Source organism: Cygnus olor, chromosome 12, assembly GCF_009769625.2.
Source record: "Cygnus olor isolate bCygOlo1 chromosome 12, bCygOlo1.pri.v2, whole genome shotgun sequence".
NCBI classification, from domain to species: domain Eukaryota; kingdom Metazoa; phylum Chordata; class Aves; order Anseriformes; family Anatidae; genus Cygnus; species Cygnus olor.
Genome location: NC_049180.1, coordinates 11891553 through 11910661, shown reverse-complemented (window position 1 = coordinate 11910661; position 19109 = coordinate 11891553). Strand labels below are relative to the sequence as shown.

Here is a 19109-nt window from a genome sequence, read left to right as displayed (position 1 = left end):
GCAGAGGAGCAGAGGAGCCTCTGGTACCTAGGCAGCCATTGGCGCGCAGCTTTCCTCCATTCCCGTGGCAACAAGCAGCAGCCTTCACCCCTCTGAAGACAGGCTGAGTGAGCAGGGGTTTGGCCTGGAGAAAAGAGGGCTCTGGGGAGACTTTATAGCAGCCTTCCATTGTCTAAAGGGGTCTACAGGAAAGCTGGGGAGGGACTCTGTCAGGGAGTGTGGTGATAGGACAAATGGTAATGACTTTAATCTAAAAAAGGGTGGATTTCGATTAGATATTTGGAAGAAATTCTTTACCATGAGGGTGCTGAGGCACTGGAACAGGCTGCCCAGAGAAGCTGTGGATGCCCCATCCCTGGAAATGTTCAAGGCCAGGTTGGATGGGGCTTGGAGCAGTCTGGTCTAGCAGGAGGTGTCCTTGCCCGTGGCAAAGGCATTGGAATTAGATGATCTTTAAGGTCCCTCCCAACCCAAACCACCCTGTGATTCTGCAGTTCGGCTGAAACCAAAATGGTGTCCCCCTGCCACAACTGCTGAGGCTGGAACCCAGACAGAGGGCCCACAACCTGCCCAGGCAGACGCCTGCACCACGTGCTGCAGGGGGACCGCCTGCTCCACAGGCTGCAGATGAACCTCTGCTCCATGCCTGGAGAACCTCCTGCCCCCCTTCTGCACTGACCTTGGTGGCTGCAGGGCTGTGATGAGAGGGAATCTCATTTCTCACCCCTCTCTCCCAGCTGCTTTGTGCAGCAGTTTTTCTCCCTTTCTACTGTGTGCTCTCCTGAGGCACAACTAGCAGCACTGGAGGGCTCAGCTCTGGCCAGCGGCAGTTCCCTTTGGAGCTGGCTGTTCTCGAACACGGGGCAGCTGCTGGGCTGTTCTCTCAGAAAGGCCATGTCTCCAACTCCCCCCTCCCTCCCCCCCCCCATACCTTGCCACATAAACCCAGTACACCCCCTCCCGGTCCAGCCCCAGTGAGACTCACAAGGCTTCAGGAGGCAGTGGAAGAGCCCTCATCCCACCCCAGCCCCTTGGCACCCACCATGAGTGGCTCCATGCCCTGACCAGCCAGCGGCAGCACCCTGCTGGGACTGGGAGAGAGAAGGACGCCATTCCTTGATAGTGTGTGAACTAAACCTTTATTTAAGGTGTATTTATTTGCTCCATGGGTGGAAGCTGGCAGGGCTGCAGCATCCCAGGATCTGGTGCCTGGCTGGTCAGTGCAGCACAAGGCTCTGGGGAGGCCGTGCCATCCATCAGCATCAAGGACCTCTGCAGGATGCTGTGTAGAAATACTCCCATCAGAAAGTTGGGTAGCCTGAACTGGGGTGTCTGCTCTGCATCAGGAGGCATGAGACTTCTTCCTTTTGAGAAGTTTCTCAACTGCTTTCTCCACCCAACGTATCTTTGGGTTTGCACAGATCTTGGTCCCGTTCCTGGTCTCAAACCTGACGAGATGAAAGGCAAAGGTTGGTGGGAAACAACAGCTGCAATCCCAGACCCATGTCCTCCCTCTTCCCTTCCCTGCAATCCTTTTCCCTTCCCTCTGGCCCTAGATGCTCTGAAGAGCCTTCAGGAGCCCCAATGGACTTGCGTCCTTAACCATGCTCTGTAGAAGTGGCCAGAGAGTTGTGTCCTCCCCGCTTTGTGCTGCCAGTCAGCCACCCTGCTGCAGCCCCTCCTGTGGATAGAGGCCATATAGACCTGCCCTGGTCCTCTGCAGAGGGCTGGGTCCTGTCACCAGATGGGATGGAATAAAGGACCTGCAGCATCCCAGGAGACAGTACAATGCTAGGGAAATTACAAGGACTTACACAATTCCTGGGTAAAAACACTCTTTGGGAGTCGTGTAGAAATCCTTCAGCACATCAGACCGGAGAGGTGACTTTAAGTAATCAAAGCAGCATTCTGAAGGTGTGTGCAGAACTGGAGAAGGGAGAGAAAGTGAGATTGTGGATGCTGGCTTGGAAAGCAGTCTTTAAGTCATTTCCCCATAAGAAAGCTGACACACACAAAATCCCTCAATTTCTGCAGCTGCTGCTGCAAGGAGCCCCAGGTGACTTCCTTCCTGCGGCAGGAGGAGGCACCACCAGCCCCATGCCAAGGCCACCCAGCTCAGGGTTCTGTCCCCATCCTTCCCTGCACCCCTGGGACGTGCAGCACTTTTCCCAGCCAGGAGCCCTTGGGGTCGCTCCTCCTGCCAACAGCACCGTCCCCGCTGGGCTTTCTTCCCTGACCTCCCCAGGGCAACACCCCCAGCCAGGTCCCCAGCCCTGACACCAGCGGTGGCTGGCGAGAGCAGGGTGCTGGCAGCCCGCGAGGTGCCTCACCTGTGGTGCAGTGCTGGGAGAAGGTGAGGAGCAGCACGAGAAGCAGGACTGGTCTTGTGCTGAGCATGGTGGCTGTGCGAGGGCTCTTCCTCAGTACAGTGCTGCTCTGCCTCTTCTGAAGAGCTGCAATGTTAGCTCAGGCAGGGAGGTGCTGCAATTTATCCTCTCCACCCCCTCCCCATTTTAGCTCTTTTCCAAAGAATTTCTACCAAATTCAAGTGAAAGCCCTATGCATTTGCTTAGGGCAAGGGAATTTCCATGTCACGTGGCACCTCTAGGGTTACAGACAGAGGTAATCCCTAGAAAGAAAGGACAAGCAGACCTCAATAACTTCTCTGTAAACTGAGACTGGCCTGTGGGAAAGCCACAAAGCTGAAGAGGGAAGTGAAATCCTCCTCCACGGAAGCAGAGACCGAAGGGCTCCAAAACCCACAGAGAATGGATTTGTGTTGACAAAAAAGGCAGTACCATGCTTTCAGTACAAAGTCACTTTTCAGCCTGACAGAAAAAAAAAAAAGTTCTGGATAAAGTGTGGATCAATTGAACTCCCAGGGGAGCATTAAGCAGGAATGTAGTGACCACTGCTCCCACCAGCCCTTTGTGGCTCAAAAGCTGTAGGATGTCAAGTACTGTCAAACATTGCGTCGCAATTGCAGCTGTTCCTATGGAGAGGAACACAAGTTTTCCAACAAAATTCCTCTTCTATCGTTGAGGAGTGTTGGGTGAAAGGACAGTTGGGTGCAGCTGAGTCTTCCCTTGCAGATGAGGCTGCTTTAGCCTTCTGGCTGTGGGGCAGAGCATGAGGCTGAATCAGGCTGAAAGATGTAGAAGGAAAAGTTTGTGTTTAGAGTTCTTGAGTATTTTTCCTACATCTTCCTTCTCTTTGCAGCCTTGCAGCCTCCCAGATCCTGCAAGGACGTGCAGAAAGGCATTGCTGATGGGGGCCACCTCTTGGTGTTCACCTGGGGAATGCTTCACCCTGCTCTGCCCAGCTCCCCCTTCCTCACCCAGACACTCAGACCAGCAGGCCCTCCGGCTCTTTGCCAGTCATGCACAGCCTCTGGCCCGATGCTTGTTCTTTCCCTGTTCCCTCTTTTCTTTCAGGCTGTGAGTGAGTGCATGGAGCAGCAGGGTCCCACACAGGTCCTTGGGGCGCCACGGTCCCCCTTCAACCACTGTATGCTGCCCAAGGGGTCACCACAAGCCCTTGTTCATGTTGGCACCCCCCCAGCTATCCTCTGTTGCTTTGGAGCAGGGCTCAAGCGGGATATTATGCTGGGCATTGTGTCATCCCTGGCTGCCTTTTAAAAAACTTGGGGGAAAACTGCAGAATCCTAAGGCCTGCTCTTGTCATGCCCAGATCTCCTTGACCTCAGCTGCAGTAGGAGGCACATCTCCCACTCAAGAAGGAGCCCAAGTGGTGTATGCCAAAAACCGGGCAGCAGAAGAAATTGTTAAAACACTCAGAGCACCGTAGCTGTTGTGCTTTGTCTCAGCTTCTGTGCAGAGACAGAGTTCCTACATCCCAAAGATGTGACTTCTCCCAGAGGAGTTGATATGAGGTCACCGATGCCGTGAGGCCCCCAGAGACGCCCCCAGCCAGGGGGCTGGAGCTGCTCAGCCCCAAGCCCCCACCAGCGAGTATGCCCACAACTGGTGTAAATCAGAAGAGCTCCCTTTCCCTGGAGCACCACACTGTTTGCACAGGGATAAGGCAGTGCTGGACATGGCATCGCCAGGAGAGCACAGCATGGTGGCTGGGGACAAGGATGCCTTCCAGGGCTGTGCTGCTCCTTTTCTGCTGGCACTCCTGAAGCAGGATGCTGGAAGCAAAGCTTCCCAATTTATGTTTTTCTTTCACCCCTGCAAGCTGTCATTCAAAGATTGTCAGTGACAGTATTCACCAAGCTCCCTGAGAAGCAAGGCATGGCTGGAAGAAGGATGAAGCCTTTTTTGGAAGGACAGTACCCGAGGCTGTCTCATCAGCCTGGATGTAGTAGCCACAAGCAGGGGTAAGGGCCCCCTGCCCTACTCACAGAGATTCACAGGGGTGCTGCAACACAGGAGCAGACTCCTGAAGTCAGTGTTTCGTATGCTGTGCTCCCTCCAGTTGTCCAATCCCAAAGAAAGCTCATGGCAAGAGGTGCCATCAGCTCTCATGTTATTGGGACCTAGCGGATGAAGCTGTCACTCTTTCAGTACAGGGATTTGTGGCTGATTTATGACTATGTTTTTAGGGTCAGAGTTTTTTTATGGCTATGTTCTAGGGTCAGAGCAAGCCCCCTTGTGCCTCGAGTGCACAGCCATCAATATAAGGACACATCCTCTTCAGCAGTCATCCTCCAAGCTGGAGACAGAGCCACAGTCAGGGGCACTGCGCCATTGCCTGCACTCGTGTCCTGGTGTGGGTGCGCACGTGTATGTGTACGTCTCCCTTGCAGAAGTCAGATGGAAAGAGAAGATGCTGGACAATGGTTAAGTTAACCAGCTTACAGGGATCTCCAACTGACCAGAGCATTGATGCGACTCCTTGTGCTTCTTTCCTCGTTAACAAACTCTGCAAATTCACCAAAAGGGCTTTGAACACCCAAAGCAATGTTTTGTCAGACCATAAATGAAAAAGGTTCCCAGTAGGGAACCTTTTAAAACTCAAGAACCCTAGAAGCACAAGGTAGGCTAGAATAAAAATAACACACTTGTAAATAGATCACATAACCCCCAAAGTCAGTGTCATTCCTCCTGGCATGCCTTCAACCCAGTGACTCAACAGCTCCCAGGACTACAATAAATTCCTCATGCTACTGGTCCCTGAAAGCATCTTTCCTTCCTCCCACAGGCTTTGTGGGTGCTGCCTTACCTTCTCAGCCATTTCCCCATTTCTGCTGTGCTGCAGGCTCTCTTCTTGCAAACTGATAACACCGAGCTGGGCACATGGACCATATCACAGCTCCTGATGCTGCTTGGTCTGGCTGCATTTTTATATTGCTTGTGATATGTGTAGGACCAGGGCCCCTGAGCAGGTGGCCTGCTGCTGTCATCTCCATGGCAGATGTCCCCAAAGTGGGGGAACACAGGCTCCCCTGCAGCCAGGGCACCCACACCACTGCCCAGGGGAGTGCACAGCCTTAACTACACCTAGGGCAAAACCACTTGGGCTGGACCCCAGGCAACAGAGAAGCATTTTGGAAACCTGTAGGGAATGATCTTGCTGCATGCCTCCCCCTGGCCTGGGGCTTCACCCATCCGGCTGTGCAAGGGAGAACTGCAAGCACAGGAATACCCAGCACAGGGATATCCAGAGGCTGCTCTGGATGGAAAGAACCTGGAGAAGTAAGTAAAATGCTAGTGTGGCCCCACTTCTGCAGAGGTGTGCTTGTTGGCAGAAGAGCTGGCCCAGGCTCCTCTGCTTCCCCTTTCTCTTGTTTTCAAGTGATGCCTATCACAGCTAGAAAATTCACGACTCCCTGGAGATCCCTTAATGTCTATTCTTTTACTTTTTTTGGGAAGGGAAAGGCTGATGTATTGTCGTTAACTGAGGGACGCTGGAAAGCCCCACAGCTGGCCAAAGTTCCCTTCTCATTTGAGCAGGCTCTGGAAAATTTGCTTGTTTACATGAAAAATAAACATCGTTATCTTGATTCTGCAAAAGGAGGAAGAGGAGAGCTTGGGGTACAGTGTTGGCCAGCACCTGTGCCACTGTGGGAAAGAAGGATTTTGGCAGAACAAGCCACACACCTGGAAATGGAGTCTCAGCAGATAACTGAGCGTTCCCATCTCTACTGGAAATATACAGCTGGGAGCAGCCATATTGTCTTTACACTGCTTTGGAAGCTGCAGGCTCTGCTCTGCAGGTGGTCCTAGATCCATTTTGAAGCCCTGGTTGACTCAACACATGATCACAAAACAAACGTAATGCTCTCATTCCTTCCCAGAGCCAGAGCTCATGCTGGGACTCCAGGTACAACTGTGCCAGCTCCTAGAGGCTGGAAAGACACTTCAAAAGGATGAAAACAAGATTCTCTTCCAAAGCCTGCTTCCTACAGCTGGACACTGGGGACCACCAAGCACTGGAAACTGGTGATCGACCAAGGCATATCCTGTGCGGTAAGTCCTGCCCAGAGTCACAAGTTACAAAGGCTGCAGGAAGGACATGTCCAGGAGCCTTTCTCCAGAGGATTATCTGTACTGAGTCACTGAGCAAGCTTGCCCATCGGCTCCGGGAATTAAGAAGCTCTTCCCTGTACCCCAGAGACTAGAAACTCACTCCAGCCAGGCAAGGAATCCACCCCAACACGGCCAAGCAGAGCAAGGGCTGGAGGCACCTGGACCAGAAACTGAAAGTAGCCACTTTGCTAAGAAAAAGGGGGAAAAAAATGTGTGATGCCAGTTTTTTCAAATTTAGGCACGTAGGCAGGGGGAGAGTGACAGAACTGGAGGAACGATATGTCCATATAGGCAAGAGCCCTGACCTTGGAGGCTAATGCAGGACCCTACCTGATAAAGCTGAAGATATAGCTGAAGATAAAGCTTCTGCCTGATAAAGCAGAAGCCACCTGATAAAGCTCTTTTCAGTGCACATCCTCCAGACCTGTGGATGGTGAACTAAAATGTATATACCTGGGACATGCACTGAAAAGGAGACATTTTTTCCATTTTTCTCCAGTGAGGTTGATCAACACCCACCAGGTTAAATGAAGGACAGACCTGGGGTGTCAGGAGGAGTTGCTGCTTCCCAGGGAAAATCTGTGCTGGGGAAGCTTCTGTGAAATGTAGAAACTGGGGGGGGGGGGGTAATAATGTTTGCTGAGGATTCAGCCTCCTTTTTTCAACCCTGTCCTTTCTTGAGCTCTTAGAGCTAAAGACAGAAATGGAGAACTGCTTTAGGTAAGCTTTTAAAGCAAAGCTACCATAACAGAATAAAACTAATTTCAGCTGGAGCTGGGAAGCCTGTAATGATTTAGTCCTGATAACTCCAAGAAGACAAGTTATGAACTTGTTCCTTAGTTTTTCAATAGGATAAAACCCAACACTCTCAAGAAAAATATTTGACAATTGAAAGAATGTAATGAGAAAAATACTTTAAGGTTCCTAGATAATATAATAAAAGAAGTACTTGTGCTGAATGTGGCCTGAGCTGTCAAGTTGACACTCCATGCTTTCTTAGAGGACTCTTCTCACTTCTTTCTATTATTACTTTTTAAAAATTATTTACTTTGTGGCCTTGCAGCTCATCTGGCAGAATTCAAGGGTGCTTCAGAAATGAAGCTTTCTCCATTACTTGAGGTGGTCACTGAACAGGTCTGACCATGGCGAGCCCTGACAACCTCTGTATTTACAAGCGTAGCCCTTGCAGTAAAGCAGACATGGACACAGCCTTCGTAAAAGTGGATTAGACAAACACAAAGCATGGGAAAGCTGTCTTGGAAGAACAAAAGCCACACAACAAAACTGCAGTTGTGCAGTTCCTTAAGGTCCCTTATATGGCTGTGGACTTTTTTTGACATGCCCTTGGTGTTGTCTTTACCATAAGGTTACCCCTAAACAAGGGCATCACTAGCTTCACTGTGCTTGTGGCATTCAGAAGAAAGGGGAACTGGCTCCCGTGACTGCAGCTGCAGGGTGGTGGGGCTCCAAAACATAGCTCAGCTCACCTAGGGCAACAGCTCCAGGTGAACATAAAAAAGGATCTCCGGCAGAGACTTAAACACAGAAGAGAGGTGAGAGACCTCTTTGTAAACCCAAGGGGTCATGCTACATTATACTAAGCCAGTATCAAGGAAGGGCTGGTAAGCTATCTTGAGCAGAGTCTGTCCTAAGCATGTGCACACTTGCATAACATTTCATAGGAAAACCACAAAACTGAGCAGGGACAGAACTGACATTTCTTAAATCACAGTCCAAGTCTCAGCCCTGAGAGTATGGAGACTGCAGGAGGCCTGCTTCACAGGAATAATTGTGCTCCTCACATATCACCCTGGAGAGGCTTGGAGAAGACAATACCAGAGGTGTCTCACTACCAGGCCCAGCCTGCAGGGAGCAGCAAGAGCAGGATGAGGGGGACCCCAGCACAGGCAGTGCCCTCACAGGTGAGGTGAGGTCCCGCAGTGTCTGAGCACAGCAGAGAGCTGGGTGTCCATAACAGGGTCCATTAACAGTCACAGCAAAGTGAGGAACTGGGTCCAGGATTCATTTGGGGAAGATCCAGTCTGGAGCAGCAGGAGATGGGGCCAGAGGCGCAGCTACAACACCAAAAGGTCTGTCCATCTGTCCATGAGACAAGCTACCTACAGTAAAGGTCCAAGGTCCACCCAGGAAACACAGACGGAGTGAGGATATCAGACCAGCACTCCTACAATACACCCACAGCAAGGGCTGAAGGCCCAACCCTGAGCTTAAATGGGTCTCCTGGGCCTTGGGCAAAAGGCTTGGAGTGGGAGACCATCTACAAATGAGGCTGCTCAGCGTGAGTAAGGCTAATTAGTACAGTCAATGCCTACAACTGCATCATCTGATGGATACTGTGGGGATGTGAAGACATGGAAGAGAGCCTGTGTGGACTCCCAGTGACTCCTTGGTCTCATAAAGTCAATCAAAACAGAGCTAATGAAGTGCTGCAGAAAGTACGGAGCTGGAGACCAAAGATATGGGTCAGCAATGGACCAGAAGGAGCACGCTCTTTGGCCGTGGGCTTTGCTGGCTTCTGTGTGCTGGGCGTTCTGGGAGGGGGGGAACCTCAAGGCAGCAGTATGTGTCTTTCAGGCTAGCTGCAGAAGGCAAGCCTTGTTCCATTTAAGCATGACAGATGTGGCATTAGTTAACCCCTGGGGCCAATTCTTTAGTCTGTTACACCTGAAGGCAGCCCATGGTTCTCCAGAAGGAGCAAGAGAAGGGTGGTGGTTGGCCATCCTTTGCACAAAGTCTTTATTTGAACAGTTGCACAACAGAGAAGCCAGGGAGCAGCAGGAAAGCTGGTGTGTGCATGCCACCAGCTGGCTGAAGGTACCTGGCCGTGCCAGTGCTGTCTCAGTGCTCTGGAGGTGCAGTCCCCAGACTGCATCTGGCCCAGTGACAGGTGCCTGTGCTCACCACATGGGAAATTATCTATTTCTGGCAGGCTATGAACTCATTTGTGAACCCTGCCCCTTCTCTGATAACAGAGGAGAAAAAAATGTACTTCCCTTTCTGCAGAGCGTCTTACCCTCAGAACGACCTTTTTGGCCTGGTGACTCATCTGGGGGAAGTTTTTATGGACTTTGCCAGCCTCCCTGCACACTCTCTGGCTAGCGGTGCAACAGCATGAAGGACAGTGCAAGAGCAGCCCAGGGCCTGGCTAGGGCTGGGAGAGGTCCCAGCTCAGCCTCTTGCCCCCTTATAGACCTGACTCAGACCAGAATATTTTCCCGTGGTCTGATTGTAGGTTCGCTAGGGACTGTAGGTTTGCTTAAACAAAGCAAACCCCCCACTGGTTTTCAGTATTGCCTTAGCACAATCAGAAATGTGAGCAAATTCATTCCCTGAAAATTGTTTTGGCAAGTCTAAAAGCCATAAACAGTGAAGAGGCAGAGCAGCAGGCTGGTGACATCAGCTGTGCTGGCTTTGCCATCTCTCAGTGATGCTGTGGTTCCCCCCACCTTGCTTTATCCCATGCAGTCATCTCTGTAGGGACCCAGTTTGGTCATCCAGCCCTGGTCTGAACCTCCTGAGGACAACAGTTTTTAACAGAAAAACTTTATTATCTTTACTTCTAAAAAAATACAGTATAAATCCTACTCACGCACAGTCATACAGACTCAATACACAAACCAGTGCTTCTGGCACTTTAGAACAAATGACATTTTAAACCCCTGTCACCTGCAACAGATACATTCCCCATGTGCCTTCCCAAACCGTTAGCACACAGCATAAAGCAATGACAAATGGTGGTCCCCAGTCTGCCCTGCCTGCGATGGGTCAGGAATTCTCCCATTGAAAGCCACTGCTGTTTCACGGCCCCAGCAGCAGCCACAACCCATGGGTGAAGCCCTGATACCCTCCCAAGCCTGGAGACCCAAGGACAGGGTGCCTTTGCCCACTGCATCTGCTGTAGTGCCTTGGAGAGCGACCCCACTCGCATGGAGCCAGGTCTACAGGCCTTCCAGGACCAGCAAGAAAATAGACCAAGGTACAGCGTTTTCCAATGTTCCCAGAATAGTCTAGACTGAGCGATGCTCCACTAGCAAGGACAGGAGGTTACACGCATGTTCACATCACTACAAAACTTTACTACAAAAACAGATATTTATAATATTTCATATAAAAATAATGCTATTGTATATCACTCCACAAACTGCAAGGCCATGAACCCCAGCTGTGCACAAGCAGGACAGATGGGAGGCACTGCTGATGGCTCCTGCAGTTCAGGTAAATCAGCCCCAGATAGTTACAGGATTTGGGCTGCACAGGAATGCTTCTGCACAAAGATGGGTTTCACCCAAAATTCCTTATCACAATTAATCCAATTGCATTCTCTACCTCTTGTACCTGCAAAGCCCTAGATGAATCTCAGTCTACCCTGTCTCAAATCAAGGACTTGAAGAAATAAGGGGCTGAGTAATATCAAAAAACCAAAACACCATTGCAGTCAATCCACCTCCAGGACTGGGAGGATGCCCCAAAGGTGGTATCTGATGGGTCTAACAGGCCAGTCTTTACAGCTGGCTCATCATTTTTGCTTTGATTATCCTGCTTATTATGTTTTTATTTTCTTTTTCTACATGCATATCTATAGTTTGAGATCTGATCCACTGAGGTCGGTTAGAGGAGAATCTTTGATATGTAACCTTGATATAAACCTTTGATACTTTAACTCTATCTACAAAGCATGGTATTATAAAGACCTTTACTTGCTCAAGCAAAATTCATAACGGAGTAAATGTTAAATAAGGGCTTTCATGAGCTGATCACAGATAAAAGATAATGCTTACATACAGCAGTGTCTGGATGTGTGAAAATCAGAGACAATTTGTGTTAAAAAAAACACCTTTGGTACTGTTACAGTGCTTTAATAGCCTGGTAATCTGTGCTATATACAAAGAACTAGCATGGGGCTGAAGTGTAGGATCATGAATGGGGATTTCGTGCTTTTTTTCTGGATCACCAAATGTGCTTATTTCTAGAGAGAATAAGGAATGGGAAGGAAGGTAATTCTGCTGTGCTGTAGTAATTGCTATAATTACTGAATCCAGAATTGCATTTAGGTATTCTAGGAGTGTATTTTCTGGTTTTTGTGCTTGCTGAACAGCAGAGTACAGCAAAAAACATTACAACACGGTAATAGCAAAATTATTGAGAGCCTCTGGCAACTTCTTCCAGATTTTCTCTCATTTACAAAGGCTTATCCACATTATCCTGCCTTTGTTTTGGATGCATCTGGACACAGGGTACATTATCTGGAAGAAAGGGTTTTATTGCAGTTGATTTGTCAAGAATCAGGTCTCAGACTAAATCTGTGAGAAGAAATGCCCTTACCTGTTGGAGAGAAAAGCGGCCTGACTTTGAGGAGGAGATAGACCGTGAGTGCAAGCACCTCTGAAAGTAAAATCTGTAACACTGACTTTCAGTCCCCTACATACAGAAAAAAATCAGATTCTGTTTTAGCCACCTCTGTCTGAAAGCTAGACTACACTGCTGGCTCTAGCCATTAGATACCCAATTAAATGGGGTGTTTAATCAGCTGAAGGAGAGCCAGCTCCCACTGACTGCCAACATCGGTCAAGGTCTGACAGAGCAGTGACCTGAAGTGCAAAGAAAGAAGCAGCAGAGAGTTTGTAAGTGCAAAATCAGTGTTTTTGTGTTAAGATTGCTCAAGGTGGCAGAGCCTGAGTCCAGTAGTGTGGGTGAGTGAGTGGGTGGCTTCTCAGCTAGGTTATGATGAAATGCAGAAAACTTCCCAAGAGCAACTCAGATATTACTTTCTGCCCACCACCTGGCAAACAGCCACCAAGCAGCACTAGTAGAGCAATATCCTGTTCATGTAACAGTGCCAGAGAAAAAAGCTTCTCACATATTTCTAAAATATGTGAGTTGTCATTGATCAATGACAACTTAGATAAATTTTTGGACATTCTGCTCCTACAAAATCTGTTTTCTTAGGTATTTTTATTTCCTGTACTGTTTCGTACTGGTCACTAGCTCTGCGCAAGCTTAGCTTTCTGGCAGCAACACACATATGTTCTAGGCCAAAAATGTCCATTCCATAAAGCACTCAGATTATTTGCATTAGATAGACATTATTTTGATGTCCCTCCTTCTTGTAGAGCAAGCCTTGTACCATGTCTCTTGACGTTGTTTCTGTTCTGACTCTAAATTTTGTGTATAGCCATACAGCAGCAACACTGCAAGCAATCAGTCCACCTACCAGGGAGACTGGGATGATAAAGTGTGCTTGAGACCTTGGCAGGAAGCTGAGTGAAGGTGGATCATGTGGCCTTTTTGTAGTCATCTGCGCTCTGGCTTGGCCTGAGAATGTTTGACTAGTGAAAACTAACGTACCTGGAAGATCTTGCTTTCCTAAGGGCAATGGATAATCGAATGTTCTAGTACCAACAGCATCTGCAGAGGAACTGAAAATTTTGTTGGTATGGACAGGAGGACCTTTGTCTACGGCAGTTGTGGGGTTTAGAGTAGAAATTGAAGTAGTCTCTGGTGGAACAGGTGTGGCTGGGGCTGAGCCGATCTCCATGCTGTTTAGGATGGAGGGGAGATCTGAATTAAAACTCCTAGAAGCAGTGTCTGATGCGTTGGCTCTTGCACTTGTTAGGTCCAGGGATTCATCTGTAGAAAGTACAGGATGGTCCAATCCTTTAGTAATGGACACAGGGTCTGAATTTGAGCTAGGAGAAGACGTGTCTTGAACATCAGCTGTAACACTTGCAGCATATCCTACAGGTTCTTCTGTAAATCCTACTGTATTGTCAAAGCCATGCACAAGAGCTGTGGGATATAAGATAGGCTGACTGGAGACCATGCCTGCTGCAGAAATTGTTGAATGTGCAGATTTTAAGGAGTCTCTGTTTGCTTCTGAACTGACTTCAGAGTGTGCAGCAATTTCCCATGTCCCAGGGGACGATCCTGCGGAGAACTGTGTGGTGCTCTGCATGGCTGGTGTAGATTTGCTGGTCACCTCTGTCATGGCAGCAGGAGCATGCGTTCTCTCCAAAATTGTTGTGCCAGTCCCTTGGAAAAGAGTAGTTGCAGCAGTGGCTTGAGCTGGAACTGTTACTGTAAGACCGATGTGTTTGTGAAAAATGCCAGGCTTTTCTGGAACTGCTGCTGAAGTGGCAGCGTGTGGAAGTGGTGATGCTGCTGAGGCCTTTTTCTGGTCCAGTTTCCGTACAATCTTTTTCACCGGCTCTGTGTCTGGATCTGCACAAATTTCTAAGGAAGCCTGTGTAATAAATCTGAAGTGAAAATAAAAAGGGATCACTTATTAGATGAAGAAAACATTGCCATCGATTATCAGAGTGATACAGAAGGCATAAAGGCAGCAATGATGAGAAATGCTGACTCTCTTGAGCCCCTATCATAGTAAACACCATCAAGTTGGATGATTATTTATTTTAGGAAGGGCAGGTGCCTCTGAGATCAAAGTGAATAAGCAAAAGCTGAACATGACTCATAGGTGAAGGGCTTCCTCTTAAGAGGGTTTTCTCTTTCGAAAGCATTGTTCTTATGCTGAGTGCTGGCCACCAACACTCAGAGAAAGAAGCTACTCAGGCACCAGCTGCCCAGGGTCAAGAATACATGAAGACAAATCCCCCATTTTACTGACAGACAGTGAGATGTTCCAAGGTCAGCCCAGCAAGTTCACTTAGTGCAACCTCCTGGCCTGCAAAAAAGTGGTCTCAGTGGTGCCTAACCTTTAAGGTAGGTCAAAGACAGCAATTATTCTGGGGAAAAAAAGGCAGCTTCTCTCATTCAGACAAGCTGGTGAGTCTGAATCTGTTTCCACTGAAAATACCTGCTTTCACAGAAACACGTAAGCTCTTACCCTGTGTGCTTCCACTTCCCCATTCTGCCAGTGTGTACTTTCCCTCTCCTCATCTATTTATCACTCATGGCAGTGACTGTCTCACTGTGTGTGGGTGAACTGAAACCTGGTCTCATTTCGAGGCTGTTGGCATTTAAATAGGAAAAACAAACAAACAAACAGCCTTCAAATAAATGTCAGTGTTGGCTCTGTTTCCAGAATGCTTCTTGCTCCCAAACAAGGATATCTGATGACAGTGTTGATTCGTAATCATCTATGGAAGGAATATGGCAAGGGAACCAGACAGCGAAGCTGCTTACATGATGGCTTGTTTGGCACACTGGGGTTCAGTCCTGCGGTAGCTCTTTATCCGTTTCTCAGGTATGGTGCGCGTAAAGTGGCGACACACTTTCGAACACTTTAGAGGTGCTTTGGGTTGACCTGAAATAAAATTTTCAACATATTAAACGCTGTTTTTTTATTAGGCACAATAAACATTGGCTCTGATTCTTTTTCTCCTTCTCTGGGGAGAAGGATTCTGAAGCTTGCAATGGAAGTTTCCAATCCCTGCTAGAATGAGATGTTTCTATGAAAACAAATCCTGTCAAGGCCATGATTGTTTGCATCACTAAAACAGGTCATATGATACCCAGAAAATCGGGAAAAAAAAATGTAAAAATTATGTGACTCGAGACACCATTGCAGCTTGCCTTATAGGATGTGCAAACTCTGGCTTGGGAAGCAGCAGGACCTTTCACCTTTGGGCAACAGGAGGCTGGATCTCAGCCTGGTGCCTAGAAGACACATCTTCATCTGTATCAGCCGCTATATCTGTCCCTAACTGGCTCCTGGCACAGGTCAGAGAGCAGAACGACTGTCCTGTCCTTATCTGAATGAGTCATATCTCTTTCTCCTCTGGGGTTTCCCCTCCAGGCAAGTGACTCTGTTGTTGGATAGCCTCCCAATGCCTTTTAGAGAAAAGGTGCAGAAAAGGAACCCTCTGGAAAATAGTAAGTTGCTACAGCTTTCATCTGTGCAGGGATATCGTCTCAGCAGTCCAACTTCAAAGCCACAGCAGTTTCTCACCAAACATCTGTTTTTCATCTCTTCTGGAAAATAGTTTTCATTTTGCAAAGTGTAAAAATACTCCTCCCACACCTTCACTCAGAAAAGGGGTGAAGGCAGTCACACAACAGGAGAATCCATCCCTGCACTTACCCCCAGCCTCCAAGAACAGGCGTCTGCCAAGAGAGTGGAGGTTGCACAACTCAGCAAGTTGTTTCTGCTGTCCCAGGGGGGAACAAGGCTTAGAACAACAAACCCTGATTTCTCCAAGGCCCCCTGTGAAGAGGGGAAGCTGGATTCTAGTTTAGGTCACACAATCTCTATAAAATGTTGCCTTAGATTCCCAAATGCTACAGAAGCATGTCAGCTTCTACGTCTCAGAAATGTTAAAGCAAAGCTCTTTTGTTTAGGCACTATCATCTTCTGTGGGACTTTAGGGTCATGAATACGTGCTCCTCAAGCACTCAGGAATGACCAACTTCCCAGTTAACTCGCATTATCCATGGAACACGCTGCTGTTGTCTTCCACTTTCAGAGCCCTATTCAACAATCCTTCTCCAAGGGCCTGATCCTTCCCCAGACGTCAGGGAGACACATGGCAGGGGGTGGACAGGGGCTGCTCAGAGTAAAGGGTTACTCAAGCAGGGTCTGGAGGCACCAGGCAAATCAGAAGTCCAAAGACATATGCCCAGGTACACAAGCCCAGACTGGTCCTGGGTACTAGCAGGCTCCAGAAAGTACACATTTAGTTCTGCAAGTCCACAAAACCACTGTGGCCCACGTACATCGCAGAACCATTTAATGTGCTCTAACCTTTGGTCGCAAAGCACAGAAGACAGTTACCCCAGCTGATGGCACAGGGCTGTCAGCATGCTACAACCTTGGAGCAAGGCAGGATTTGTCAAGAAAGTGTCCTACAGCCACCCTCCAAAATGCCCTTCTCTGATCAAGGGAAAGAAGGCTGAGGACAGACTTAGCCCTGAGCATGAAGAAAGAAATGCAGGAAACCTAAAAGTTGTAAATAGGGCTCAGAGCAGAAGGAGGGAACATTTTATTTGCCCCACCTTGTTTTGCTCAGGACAGTGACCATCTTTGGATGGGAGTGGAGGGAACACATCTCAAACATGTCTCTTGTTGCTCCTGCTGCTAGGAGGGGTGCCACTACTGAGCTTTCTCAAATGTCTTTTTTCTGAGAAATTTGGAGGGAGGTGGAGGAGAGTTATTGATAACCAATAACTGATTTTCCAATTATTGGCATTGCAGATGATTGATTTGCAATTAGCTGAACTTGTGATGAGTTTTTCCTGGAGCAGAGGAGCTTGGAAAGCTCTTTCCAAGGAGAGAGCAGAGCTGAGTGGAACATGGGGCCATCCCTGGCTGTCCCCTCCTCCCAGGGCACACAGCTTCGCTGAGCTACATCTGAATCTTTGCCACAGGGACCTCAGGGAAACCCAGGCTCTGGAACTTTGCCCAGCTGTGACCACCTCTCCTTGGAGCCATCCCTACCAGTTTTTCAGCACAGTTCCTCAAGAGACCCTGGCCAGGGAGCCCTGCCACTCTTTCTGCACAGCCAACTCGACTTCATTCCTCTAGAGAAGATGGATGCTGGGCCACAAGCGAGCAGAGCTAGGCAGTGTCAAAGCAGGACAGGATAAGCTGCCCGACGTCCCTGCTGCCCGCTTGACTCAGGCCAGCCCTGGAGAACCTGTTCAGAGGTGTGAGTAGAGGCAGAAGCTCCATCCCCAGCTGCTGTCCTTGCTCCTCCCATCTGGTGGCAGCAGGGCACAGATCTTAATAAAGGCTCTCTGTCTCTTTCCCTTTCCGTGACCAACCATTAGACCTGGGCAAAGTCCAGTTTTGCCTGTGCTGATGAGAAGCTACCTGCCAGCTTGGCAATCCACCCTGCTCGATCTGCGCAGCAATCACCAATCTGTGTGTAGATGACTTAAACTGACACCAGCCTAGAGACAACCTCACCCACCTCCTCCCGGTCCTCCAGCCCCGCTCAGCATACCACCCCAGAGCACACCAAGATCTTTACCTGGAGAGCAGGAGAGCCTTTCCTGCCTGTGCACACATGGACATATGCACACTGCACATGCACACAGCAATCACATCTGCAGGCAGCAGCACACCCCCGGCTCACGGCAACGTGCCGAAGGCCGGGTGTCTGTGCTGACAGCCGGCCATCCCGGGACAGGATGCTGCCCAGATGGCATGTGCTGAGGCTTTGTGTTACTACGACACTCTTCCCATCTACCCTCAGGAATGACAAAAGCCATCAGCGGGACTGCTCAGGCTCCCTTGTGGCAAGGATGATGCCCTAGGCTCCCCCGCAGCTTCCCACCCAGCCCGTTCCTGCTACAGGATTTCCCACAGCCGAGGAAGGCAGGAGGTCCCTTCATGCCTGTAACGTGACCCAGCACTGACTTCCTCACCGTGCAGGATTCACTAATCCTTTGCACAAACCTCATGATTCCCCAGCCCCTCGCCTAAACCCGTAAACCTTGCTGCTCTCCCAGGGAGCCCCGAGGGTTGTACGCGGAGCTGTGGCTCACCTCCAGCCGGGGTGACCAGGCACAAGACACTCAGCACAAGCAGGATCTGGTAAGAAGCAACCTTCATGTTCCCGTGGTTGGCAGCAGGAATGGTACACAGAGGCAGTAGTTTTTGCTCCTGACTGCCTACTGCATCCTCTGGAGCAATGCAGCTGCTGCAGCTCATTCCAGGATTCTGAAGCCCTGACCTGGGACTTCAGCTTTTATTTAGCTCCCCCGCCCGCATTTCTTGATGACGAGAGGAGGCGGAGGGAAGAGTTGGGACAGGGGCGGGAATTCTGCTTATGTTCCGGAGCTAGATGGCTCCTGGAATTCCCCGGCTGCAGATCCATCGGCTTTTAATAGCACACACAGTGCAGCTCCAGCCTCCTTGGCATATACGTCGCGAAGGGGCCTTCAGGAGTTGGCTTCTCCATCCCCCTGTCCTGCATCTGTGTCTCTTACCCACAGAGCCCGTGCTAAGGCACCACTGTCCTTAGGCTTGTAACGCTCTCCCCAGCTCCAGCCTGCAGCTCCCTGGTACACCTGAAGCTCATTATGTACCCTGAATGCAGAATCGGCTATTCCCTTCCTTTTTTGCCGACATCTGAGAGCAGCAGAATTGGTTGTTGGGCCAAAAAAGTCAGCATTTGCTAATTGGTCTCACAATTCATCAGCTATACTGGTGAGCTCATGCCAGGCTGCCTCCTGGGAGACAGGAGCATCGCCACAGCCAAAGCTGTGACAGCACTCCAGGGCCCTCCCCAAGCAGCTTCTTGTTCCCTGGGCATACTGTCTGCCTAGTGCTTTCTAACACAGCCCTGACTCGTGGTATATGGTTTTAGCCGTAAGGGTCTTGCTGATGCTAAGAGCTTGAGTAACAGGCCCCGAGATCTGCAAGCAGCAAGACTGGCTGGGGGGTTTCCCAGACACCAGCAACACGCCAGGCCCAACGTGGACATGCCATCGCTGCGGTCATATCCTGCACCTTTACTTTCACTTTCATGTTAGATCCCAGATGAATACATAACAATTTTTTCCCTGCCAACTCTCTCAGCTGAAAAATAAAGATAAGATCATGACTGAGACAGTGTGGCTACCCTTAAGAACTTTTTCCCAGAGATTTGTTGGGGTGGTGGAAATCTGGCTTTTCTGTGCTGTGGGAAATTC

At 49.4% G+C, this 19109-nt stretch overlaps 2 protein-coding genes across 2 annotated transcripts; both read right to left on the bottom strand.

Moving 5' to 3' along the window:
* Positions 1–1120: 1120 nt before the first annotated feature.
* Positions 1121–2799, bottom strand: LOC121076702 (C-C motif chemokine 3-like). Its single transcript, XM_040571262.1, has 3 exons — positions 2331–2799; positions 1815–1926; positions 1121–1448 (listed from the first exon to the last, which is right to left on the bottom strand). The coding sequence occupies exons 1-3, from the start codon at positions 2395–2397 to the stop codon at positions 1343–1345; spliced, it is 285 nt and encodes a 94-aa protein (XP_040427196.1). The 5' UTR covers positions 2398–2799; the 3' UTR covers positions 1121–1342.
* Positions 2800–11355: 8556 nt separating this feature from the next.
* CX3CL1 (C-X3-C motif chemokine ligand 1) lies at positions 11356–19043 on the bottom strand. The gene is made up of 3 exons (XM_040571261.1): positions 17961–19043; positions 14658–14778; positions 11356–13768 (listed from the first exon to the last, which is right to left on the bottom strand). The coding sequence occupies exons 1-3, from the start codon at positions 18124–18126 to the stop codon at positions 12574–12576; spliced, it is 1482 nt and encodes a 493-aa protein (XP_040427195.1). The 5' UTR covers positions 18127–19043; the 3' UTR covers positions 11356–12573.
* Between the last annotated feature and the right edge of the window lie 66 nt (positions 19044–19109).

Bases quoted from the DNA above. Each gene is read 5' to 3' on its own strand.
- CX3CL1 (XM_040571261.1), bottom strand. From the start codon at position 18,126: ATGAGCTGCAGCAGCTGCATTGCTCCAGAGGATGCAGTAGGCAGTCAG. The intron at 14,779-17,960 runs GTGAGCCACAGC...ATTTTATTTCAG, and splicing joins CCTGGTCACCCCGGCTGGAG to GTCAACCCAAAGCACCTCTA. The intron at 13,769-14,657 runs GTAAGCAGCTTC...TTTTCACTTCAG, and splicing joins TGTGCCAAACAAGCCATCAT to ATTTATTACACAGGCTTCCT.
- LOC121076702 (XM_040571262.1), bottom strand. From the start codon at position 2,397: ATGCTCAGCACAAGACCAGTCCTGCTTCTCGTGCTGCTCCTCACCTTC. The intron at 1,927-2,330 runs GTGAGGCACCTC...TCCCTTCTCCAG, and splicing joins CTCCCAGCACTGCACCACAG to TTCTGCACACACCTTCAGAA. The intron at 1,449-1,814 runs GTAAGTCCTTGT...TCATCTCGTCAG, and splicing joins TGTTTTTACCCAGGAATTGT to GTTTGAGACCAGGAACGGGA.